Here is a 10,916-nt window from a genome sequence, read left to right as displayed (position 1 = left end):
TGTAGTGCTTGGTGCTTGTGGAGTGGCATAGTGGAGAGATACGCCCCTATTTAGAATCAGCATAGTCTGCTTCGCATGTTTTTCTATATGCTATGATAGGCTCCTTAGTCTAAGTAGGCATCTCTAGTATAAGAAATGTTAACGATAATTATCTTCATCGGCCCCGCGTACTTATACTCCATCAAACCGCTATCAAAGCTTTCGCCCTGATACTAGCGCGCCATTGACTATAGATAGGCTTGACAACATCAGCTACGGCACTATAAGTTAAACACTGCACGATGTTTCCTACAGCTAAAAGTTTTCTGCCACATTCCCTCTCTCTAGGGCGTTATACAGGGGTCATATGCATGATATTTGAAGCTCAATCATAGATGTACAAAACTACCGGCGATAGGAAGATGATCTCGGGGTTTACATCCGTAGATGCGCTCTATGTTACTTTCAATACGATTTGTCAACATTATTGCAATAAAATTGGGTCCGAATCTTTCCCAACTAATCCACCATAGCATGATTAGATGATGATTTGCCCACATTGCCATGTTGACATAACCATCGCCATTTACTGCGTCAGGTTAGGAATTAGCATGCACATGTCTTACCCCGAGCGATGATGGAATGGACAATCGTTTCCAGTCTCACCCTGCCGTAAGCCATGTTACAGAGAAAGTATATTTTAGCATGGTATAGGTACCTTTGGCTGCCTGGTGTCAAGGCAGTCTGGTCCCAACTTTCCGACTGACATAATTCCGCACAGATGGCTTTGTTGAAAATCACATTGCTGGCACATCCAGTATTTCGCATTCCATGGTGTTTACTCTACCCCTAGCTCTGTCATTTCTATATGTAAGTGGGAATGATTATCGCAACGTCTAACACTTACTAATGTAGCAAAAGTATTAGCCAGTGTCATCCGAAGAATCTGCTTCCATCCCTTGTCACATCATCCAGGACCCTGGCTCGCAGCTGGTACTCGTTGGTACCCGGCAGTTTACGGTTGGAGGGGTACTTTGCACACTTATAACCGGCGCTGCCACCATAGATATGGTGAGTAAGACTGAGGCCCAACCAGATTGCCCCCACTCACCTTGGTATCGTAGGACCGGTTTTCCGCTCTGGCCCCAACGAGCTATCATTCAAAAGCCCCCAGATTCTGCGTGATATCTACGTAGCAAACCAAGATGTGACAGACAAGCCTGACATTTAGACATGGTTTAGTGTCGACCCCTCTGAGCCTACCATCATGAGCACAGTAGATGACTGAGAAACATAAATCCAAACACCTGACAATATCAAGCATGTTTTGTCCAGGCATGACGCGGCGCAATGAAGACCGGAAGAGGCCTTATATTGACTGTTTCATCGACCTTCTTAGAGCAGGCGACCACGACTTGCGACACCTTTGTAACTAGCTGTCCCTAGATATCATCGATGGCCTCTTCTACGATGACTCTTTCAATATGCTCCAGTCTGCAGAGCTTCGCTGGATTGGGGCCGCCTACAGTAACATGTCCCAATGGATCATGACCGTACGTCTATGTTTCCACACGCCCATTGACTCTGCTTATAGTGCATGGTGCAGCCAAAGTCCAGATACTTGATTAATCTGTATCGCTTTATTCTCGGCTTCAAATCGGTTGTCGAACTGCGTCAGTGGACGCGGGGCAAATCCGTTAAACGCCCCACAGTGTATGTCGAGAATGACAACCTCTTCGCACTCTTCTGCAAAGCCAAGTACAAGAACGGTAACCGCATTTTCACTGAGAGGGGTATCTGGACCGAAAGTGTTTTGCTCCTAGCGGCAGGTACGCCAGGCATAATTCTCGCGAGGGCTGTCCTATAGTGATGATTGCTAACAAAGGGTCGCTTCAGGCTCTGATACAACGTCAACGACGATGGGGGCTATTTTCTTCTACCTTGTTCATAACCGGGAAAGCCTCGACAATGTGACCGAGAGTCTACGAAGCGTGTTAAAAGATGAAAGTGAAATTACTTCAGGACCCAAGCTAGCAGGCTGCACCTATCTTCTAGCATATATTCGAGAGGCTATGCGGTTGGCCCCAGCCGTTCCTAACCTGTCTCCTCGCGTGGTGCACGCTGAAATGTTTGCAATAGATGGCTGTTTAGTGCAAAAAGAACGCACATGTGGGCGTCTGTCTTAGCTCCTACAACCGAAACCAGGCTATCTTTGATAGAGAGGACGATCTTCTACCAGAACGGTGAATGTCGGCAGATGGAAAAAGATTAAGGTGAGACCTCTTCAAGTCATTTGGAGATGGCCCCCACCGCTGCGTGGGAATGAATCTAGCTGTGCTAGAGCTGGCAATTGTCATCGCTCGGGCATTTTTCAGATACAATGTGTCAATGCCTGCGGGATGTGACGTGAGGGACGACCTCGGAGGGGCTGAGAAAGGCAGCCGTGTGTTTGCTTTTTAGCCAGTGCCAGAGCCGGCCAGATTAGGTCCGACTGCTTTGTACGAAGGGCTCATAGTGATTGACTAGCCAAAATACAACCATCTTTCCTTTCTCATCGTATTCAGATAGGTTTTCTGAGTGGGAGGGTTTTGTCTACCAAAACCAAACTAAAGGCTCACCTTTTGCATTTGCTCGTAGACATCCGTCATTTTAATTTTATCGATGGGGCGTTGATATCAGTGGAATATAGCTAGATTATGTAACGACGAGGTGATACGAATATTTCGCCGCCTAATATATAAGCCAGTCTCCTTTGCGGTCTGTTTCCAGTGCCAGCAAAAGCCTCCTGGTCAAGGGAATATGCCTAAACGAGCCCGTTTCTCGAGTTCCAAGCCTTTTTATGTCAAGACGTCAATTCAAGCGACTCAACCGTTTTCTCCGAGTAGGCCGTCAACGGAATTTCAGATAAAGTTGGATGGGCCATTTCAATCCAGTGCAGCTCAGAGGTAATTCCCACCCGGAAACTCAATATACATGCTTTGGTCCCTAACTTTGAAGGATGATCGACGTTAAAAAGCGACCAACTTGGACCCCATCATGCCGGATAGAGTCCTCAGGCGGCGACACACAATCCCTAACACCCGAATCAGTCTTCAGCCCGTATTATCAACCTCCAGGGCCTGAAAGATGTCTGCTGTCTTTGCGGGATATGCTAGGGGAATGGGTCCCTGAACGCAGCATGACTTGTGGAGCCAGAATAGAGCGTGAATGGATGCGGGCAAATGATATCACCGAAAATGTGAGCCCAGGCCTATAACGGGAAGTCAATCGCTCGCTGTCTATGGGCGAACGTTATCTTGCAGACATGACTGCGGATCAGCATTATAATATATCGCCATGTATCACCTTATCGACAGCTTTTGACAGATCATAGAAGCTCATTATCAAAAATAGCTCTAAAGCTAAGTTAGACCCACATTATGCAACTTGCAGTATGCCTCCGTGTTGGTAAAAGGGAGTCCGACCCTTCGCTTGTCATCTATTCAATGGTGCGATCGAGCAGAGCTAGATGAAGTCAGTGCGCCTCTTCTATACTACTGTAGAGTATCTGGCGTTTTTCCTACCTGACGGGTGAGAAAATCACTGCAGTGTTTGATACAGTTGCGATTTATGAATGTTTCCTGTTCCCAGTTTGAAAGGGCCTTCCTTCTCCTAGGACAGCCGGAAGAATTCCACGGGTACTCGACTGGGCAACGTAAACCGCCTCAATACGAAGTGAGGAATTCTACAAAGTGGGGAAATGCTGTCACCAGTGACGTTGACAACCAACTTTGCGGACATTCTTTCAAAGTGGTCACAACGCCATTGATTCTGTCGAGGCTTGTGATTAAGATCGCTTGTTTCTTGCTTATCGAATGTAAAAAGAAAGAGAGAATGCAGATTTAGCAGTGATATTCAAAATCGGTTTTTATGTACTTCTAATCTCTCTGTCTCCATTTCCGAAAGCCATCCCAGGCACTAGTCCATGTAGGTAAGATAACTCTGAGCAAATTATAGTCATCTGAGGTCTTTTCTCCTCTTTGTCGGATGGATTGAGCTTTTGATTTGATAATCGGGCTCGAATATTTACCAGAAAAACGTTTTTTTGGGTTTCACTCCAGAGCTGACGTTTCAGACTATACCTACTGCGCCCCTTGCAAAGGCTATTCCCATATTAAAAGTTGCTTTTCTCTAGATTCCAACCAAGATTATGAGAAGCACTGTGAGAGGCTACACTCTGACCTTTTTTCCCCTACAGATTGGTGTAAAATTAGGCTTATTCAGATACAAATTTTGGTTTCTTGTGGGACCTCAACTCTCGGAATTGGCTCCCTTCTCTTGTTCTTTTGGTCGACGATGAAGTGTTCCCAAGTAGCGCGTATCAATACCTATCGTGAGCAGGTTTCTAAAGGTTTACAACCACCTCCCCGAGCCGGGCGAGCATGTGGAATATGTAGGCAGCCAAGACATAGAAGAGAAACATGTCCAGATAGAGAAATCAGCTAGTTGAACTAACCTAATGATGTGTTGGCTGCAATATATGCATTTAAATTTAATATGTTGAGTTGGATCGAGTAGTGAAATACGTTAAAAGCTGTTATAGTGTCTCAGGCATCAACCCCTGGTGTTGTGTTTTTAGACGTAGTGAGACCCACAGTAGTTTCTCTCTCCTCCAATCAACTAGTTTGATTTATTCTGTCTTTTGAGTCTCTCTATAGTAAAATCAAACCTAGAAACATAGAGCTAAACGTGTCAACATCCATGAAAGTGTGACTCACTGAGCTTTGGGAATCGAGCTCACCCTTGTCTGTATTTGTTATAGAAAATGGATCCCCCGCCCTCCTACATGTGGAATTATTTAGCTGGTGCTCTTACGTCTCCACTAAGATGAATTCCTGGTACGGAGGTGCAGACACTAACAAAATGGTCAAACGTATAGAACAGGAGGACAGAATTCGCACGGCATGTGGCCGATGGTACTGGAACGTGATTAATCTTCTACCTCGAGGGATGATTTTAATCGGGCCAGTGAATCACCGACGCCCATTCCTCCCCATAACTAATTGTAATGCAGTTTTCTCCTTTTCCCGCCTGTGTTGCAAGGTCCTTTGAACCAGAGCTTGAGCAAGGAGAATGCTAGCATTAGGGCTGCCTTTGCCCTTGCCCCATGTGAGTTTCTGCCTTTATTCCTCGTTCCCTTCGCGGCATTAAGGTCACGAATGTCACTTCTAGGGAATAGGTACATTCAGATATCTCAAGAAAGACCCAATATAGACCGCTGACTTGAGCTATCAGGCTGTGTCTCACGGCAAACCTTTTTGGAGTGGAGAACATTGTGATACATCTCGCCTACGGACTTACAGAAAGCAAAATGTTGGTGACCGCGCTAGCATTGGCGGTATCGCAGATCGTTTGCTATACTGTTGTCATTTGGCTACGCTCTTGCCAAACCGGGAGAAAGATTGTGAAATTCTCCATCTTGGCTCACCGCGATCGCCCTGGGGAACATCTAAGGAATCTAAACCTAGAGACGGGAGCGAACACAAGGGGCCCAGCAACCTCGAAGAGCAACATATTTCGCTGGTTGCGCCATCGGGCTTCGCTATCCGTGAATGAAAATAGTCGTTACTTCCAATGCATCATGTGGAGAATGGTGAAATTGCCTACCAACGGATGAGGTAATACTCCCATCCGTTAGAAAGCCCTATGCTTGTATTATTTCACCATTTGTTTTAATCGCTTTATTCTTTTTTTATGCACAAAGCCATAAAGCCGTGTTTCCTTCTCAATATTCCGATTTTAAGATATACTCGTAATGTAAGACTACCAGTTTTCGGACTTGTTCATTAACGACGCAATTAGAAAGAAGACCAATTGATTTATCCGTATAGAGAGTCTTCTCATGTACACCACTAGAAGCAGGATGTTGACACACAAAATGGTAATATAATCCCCTATACCACCTAAAAGGAAGGTATTGTATCGCCTCTTCTCTCTTTTCTTCAAAGAACAAAGTAATAGGTTCGAGCCCTCTCACAAAAGCTTCAGATTCTTTCCGGCCTAGAAGGCTGCACGGTGTCATCTGCCAATGATGCTGGTGGCTCCATTCGTGGAGGATCCAGCACATCATCCAGAAATTGGGTGAGGGATATGCAAAACCGCGGAAATTCTTTAATCTGCGGGACATAGTGGATTCCTGGAAACTCGAAAATCTTTGCATTCTGGCATTGACCTGCAAGATTCCGGGTCTGAGCAGGTAAAATCACTGGATCATGGGATCCAACCGCGATGAACGTCGGCGTAGCAATCAGCGGAGTGTAGACCTGCCGGTACAGTGGTCCTAATGTGAACCCGCTGAGACAGACAGAAAAGCTGAGACTGGGATGACGCGCCTAAAAAGGACGACTGGTCAATTTCTCTCATCCTCGTCGGGCCGCAGCGAGACTGTGCTAAGGGCTAATCCACCTTCCAAGTAATGTCGCAAATATTGCGCCTTTTCTCCAGTAGGGATGTGATGATCGCTGCCATAGCAGCGCCAGACGAGAACCCGACAATGCCCACGAAAGGACCATCACGATCGAGAGTGTCGAGTATATGTTTAATTGATAGGTCAATTCTTTTGATCTCACCATCACTAGGATCACCATATCCCCAGACCCATCGGTCGTTGTCTTCATCCATATCGGGGTAGGCTGGGAGTATGCCTGACAAGTATTGAAACTCGAAGGTGATGTCTCTGTCACCAGCAAATGTGTGGAATGCCTTTCTGATATACCTTGTTTTGGGCTCAAAAATCTGGGCGGATTGTCCATGCCCTGGTGTAATTGATCAGCGTCGCGCTACCTAGCTAGCGCCCCTGTTTACCTACCATGTAGCATGAGGATTTTGAGCACCCTGTCGGGCATGTTGTATTTCGAAGTGCTGAAGTGAGGTAGAATTAGAGCTCAAAGATTCTTTCGGAACTAGAAGGCAGGCCTGGGTGTTGGTGGCTCGGTGACGGCTACGAATTGGCCAGGCCGGCCCCTTCTTATATTTCTCGGCTTGCGAGGCCCTCAGCGCATCGACCTAGTAGTATAGGGTCTAGGTCATTGGTAACAGAACTCTTAATTCCACTCATTGCCAACTTGGAAAACACTCTGCATTCCGTTATGCTGCTTCTATTTACCGAAAGCAAAGGGTCCTCCCTTTGTATCAAGTCGAAGACTCTTGGGAAAACCTGTTGTGCAAACCAATTTCCAGAGATAATTATGCCAACAACCCGAGTGCTTTTGCCTAGATTAATAAATTACCTGAGTCATCTCGGTAGGCACGAATCTATCGTAGTCCAAGTGGAAGGAGCGGCGGACATACTTTGCCTAAAGAGTCCTTCCAAGGCCCTGGAGCGTACCGACCTGGGGTTTGGTATGTTTCATACCAGGACACCCTGCGTATGTCTTCTATTAACTAGTAAGCGTCTCGTAGCCACTAATCAGGTATAGTCCCGAGTGGTGACGATCTTTTACGAGCTTGCTTGATCGAAAAGGCCGCTGGATCCAAGCAATCAGGCCGGCTATACTTTCTTGTAATTAGAAAGGTAGATATGTTGTATTACAGACGTATTGGATCTTGCAATAATCACGAGTCCCTACGCGTTAACCGGCCCTTACATTTTTTACCAAAATTACAGACCCTCGCATACCAATAGTACACTTAGAATGATGTTCAGGGCAACATATGTAAGACATTCTCGTTCTGCTCGTGCTGTTATCCAATGTATCTGACACCACTACGATAAAAGCAGCTTAAAAGACTAAGGCCAGCTATATGCTTCCAAGGCTCGAGATCTCGTGAGATCCCCCCCCAGGCCGGGCTCAATCGCGTTGAATGATCCAAACATTCATCGCGATTGAGGCGAGAGAGAATAGAACCGCCATACATGTTGCAGCTATGGTGTGAGTTCCGAGACTGGCCCGAGCACCATACCATCCCAGGGCTTCCTCAATGTGCTGCGTGTAAACATAGTACAAGGTTATTGACCATGAAGCTGCAACGGTTAGCAGAATCGTTGAAGTCTGTGCCAATTAGCTGAGCCCACGGATGGCTGGTTGAAGCAAACGCACAATAGAAAAGATTACTAGTAATGCACCTCCTCGAGAGGTGAACGACCTCTTGATACCAAAGGCCAATGTCAGGAATGCTGCAACGTACGCTGATATATAAAGGCAGATTATAGCTCGTGAGTTGTGTAGATTCCCTGTAAGATAAGCCTCGCCATCACTAGCTGATAGCCCATTCACCTCTCCGGCGAGGGATTTGAATATTCCCCACAGGCCAAATGCAAACGAAGTACTTGGAGCTGAGCAATTATTTATGATATTGTCTCGGAGTTGGCAGTAACTGAGAAGGCCAACGTGGTAGTATGCGGGCAAGTCTTCTTTGATACTGGTTAGTAATGCTTCAAGATTGGTACTCACTTGGTCCACTACGGCCGCTACGGCCGACGATGCATCCTTTCGCGCCGCTTCTCCTGCACCTCTCGCAACGTTCGACTGACCCATTCCGGCAATACCTAGTGAGCGTCGAGAGGTGCCACCGTCAATTCGTGGGAAATTGGTGAGGTCGACCTCGGAGTCAAAGTCAGCCTTTCAACTAGAGAAGCATGGTAGTGATTACCTTCATAAAGTATAGGTTGAATGGGGTAAATGGCGACGTGCATCCAACAAATACAATAGCTAGGCAGATCAGGACGGCTATCGGAAAGGATAATGCTCCGATGGAGATGATACGATTGGCCCTCATGGTGTTCTTTCTGGTTCCTAAACCGTGTAGAGGTGCAGCTTCAAGCTAACAAAGCATTGGATCTTAAACCGTTGGTTATACGTCTGAGTGGCCACTAATTGAAGATAGCTGGAAGTTATGTTCTGATTCTACCCTTTGTTCAGCAGGGTCGGTTCGAAAATGGTTCCCTCAAACGTGCCATTACTGTGCACACTAATTAGAAGCGAACTTTGCGCCTATAGGCTTTTGATACTTACCAACTTGCGCCACCTACCCACTAAATGCTTGTATGGCAACAATTGGCGGCCGTCTGTCTCGACTGTCGAACCTACGAGCATGTTGAACCCATCGCCGAGCCACTTTTTTCGGAGACAGGAGAGAATCACCCATTGAGAGCATGTCTTCTTTTGGTTTTGAGATCCACCCCAATCCACAGCTACGAGCTCCCAGAGCCGCAGATAGTGCCGAAGTGGGCTCAAGCTATATCCTAATTAATTCTATTTGGTGTTCCCATTTTTCCATTTTCCATTTTTTCTGTATTTTTCTTTTATTTTTTATTTTTTATTTTTGGAGAACTTTAGATCCTTCAAAAGGCTTCTGGAAAGAGATCGGAAAACCAATTGTATATTGTGTATCGGAGGTCGGCGACGGAGACTGCCGCTCCTAAAATATCATATAAAAACATATGAGCTATACACATAGATAGGAAAATGATATTAGGTTCGAGAATTAATTCGTGAGAGTGTGGTGGTAAAATTATTACTGTACAGTCCTTTTCATAATCATGTCCTCCGAGGAATGTGGAAACAAGCACAACCACTTCAATGCCGGACTAATTAAATTACCTTAACAGTCTCATACTCCACTCAGATCCCCCTGTCCTGATTCCACCCCTAACATCAGTCCGTCCCTCTCTTAGCATGAATCTTCCTCCACCCGGGCATTAACGGAGGTCAGCAGATTAGCGTCCTTGGAATTTATCGAGACATGCAGGTCTGCTGCTACCTATTTTCTATCATGCCAAGCCGCTTTGATATTCCCCCGTGGAGAGCACATTCTGGTATGCGGGTCTCGGAGGGGCCATTGGCTCCTCCCCCTCTGTTTGTAGATTGAGCTCGACTATAAAAATGTCACTGGCATTCCTCTCCTAAGTTTTCTTTTCCTTTGCTTTATGTCCTTCTTCCTTTACTTTTACTATATGACCTTCGTCTGTTTCATCCGTTCTTTGGCTCGTCTAGCGGTCGGATTACCTGTTGACTGCGGACAAGTCTTGTACGAAGTTCTGAAGGGTGCAGAGTTGCGAGGGTGAAGGAAAACACAACCCCTACGTCACTATAACGGAATCTTTATTTCTAAAGCATTGTGCCAAGAAGTGACACGAGACCAATCCTTTTATCTATCTTAGCAAACCCCAAATATTTGAAAGGCGTTGAGCGTTGATGCTCCAATCGGTACTAGAGCACGGACAAATTTAGCCAGGAGTAGATAATCAAACGATCGAAAATGAATTAATTTGAATTAAGACTCGACATTATGTCCAGAGTTCTTCAAATTTGGCACAACCAATTTTAATCATGTTGTGAACAGATATATACCACTTAGCTTGGTAGATGCCGGGGTAATGGCGATTCATGTTAGTAAATACAACCTTAGGGGAAGGAAACGTCAAAGGAACAGTAACAAAAAAAACCGGGACCATGCCATGCATCTCAGTCTATACAAAGCTTCGCGGTGTTATTTTCCTGATGCATTCCCAGGCTGTCTCCACCAGCAGGTTGAGCTGGATATTGAAATGTATTGGTATGGGCTGAGACGTAGAGACCTTGCGATATTAACCCACGCACGACGCCACTTCGTCAAAAGGTCACACAAAAACTGGGGAATCTTGTCCACACAAGTCATCCACACGTTATTTCATAGTTCAAAGTTTGCTTTCATGGGCGAACTGAAAGATTTGGCTGTCCGAGTGGCTCGAGATCATATTTGTCTAGAAGGAACCCCCACTAAACACATCACCGCAAGGTTAAGATCGATAGAAATATGGAAAGAGCGTGAGTTCCGGTCAATGCTAAAGGAGGAGCTTAAGTATAGCTGGGTGGTTGGGCGGATTTGGGCACATCCGCCTCCAAACACATGGTATGATCATGAACAAAGGTATCGCACAGACCTGGCTAGCATGAAAGATTGCAACTGCAGATGCT

General features: G+C 45.9%; 3 protein-coding genes across 3 annotated transcripts; 2 read left to right on the top strand and 1 right to left on the bottom strand.

Annotated features, from left to right (window-relative positions):
* Positions 1-621: 621 nt before the first annotated feature.
* N7471_010410 (uncharacterized protein) lies at positions 622-1,210 on the top strand (the record flags this gene model as incomplete). Its single annotated transcript, XM_057283129.1, has 3 exons — positions 622-651; positions 907-1,050; positions 1,076-1,210. The coding sequence occupies 3 exons, from the start codon at positions 622-624 to the stop codon at positions 1,208-1,210; spliced, it is 309 nt and encodes a 102-aa protein (XP_057132108.1).
* A 253-nt stretch (positions 1,211-1,463) lies between these two features.
* Positions 1,464-2,165, top strand: N7471_010409 (uncharacterized protein; the record flags this gene model as incomplete). The annotated part of the gene is made up of 3 exons (XM_057283128.1): positions 1,464-1,532; positions 1,586-1,808; positions 1,876-2,165. The coding sequence occupies 3 exons, from the start codon at positions 1,464-1,466 to the stop codon at positions 2,163-2,165; spliced, it is 582 nt and encodes a 193-aa protein (XP_057132107.1).
* A 3,837-nt stretch (positions 2,166-6,002) lies between these two features.
* Positions 6,003-6,863, bottom strand: N7471_010408 (uncharacterized protein; the record flags this gene model as incomplete). The annotated part of the gene is made up of 3 exons (XM_057283127.1): positions 6,003-6,350; positions 6,424-6,773; positions 6,827-6,863. The coding sequence occupies 3 exons, from the start codon at positions 6,861-6,863 to the stop codon at positions 6,003-6,005; spliced, it is 735 nt and encodes a 244-aa protein (XP_057132106.1).
* Positions 6,864-10,916: the final 4,053 nt, after the last annotated feature.

Source organism: Penicillium samsonianum, assembly GCF_028829775.1.
Source record: "Penicillium samsonianum strain IBT 33392 chromosome Unknown utg000006l_segment0_segment0, whole genome shotgun sequence".
Taxonomy (NCBI): domain Eukaryota; kingdom Fungi; phylum Ascomycota; class Eurotiomycetes; order Eurotiales; family Aspergillaceae; genus Penicillium; species Penicillium samsonianum.
This window is presented reverse-complemented; position numbering and strand designations above follow the sequence as displayed.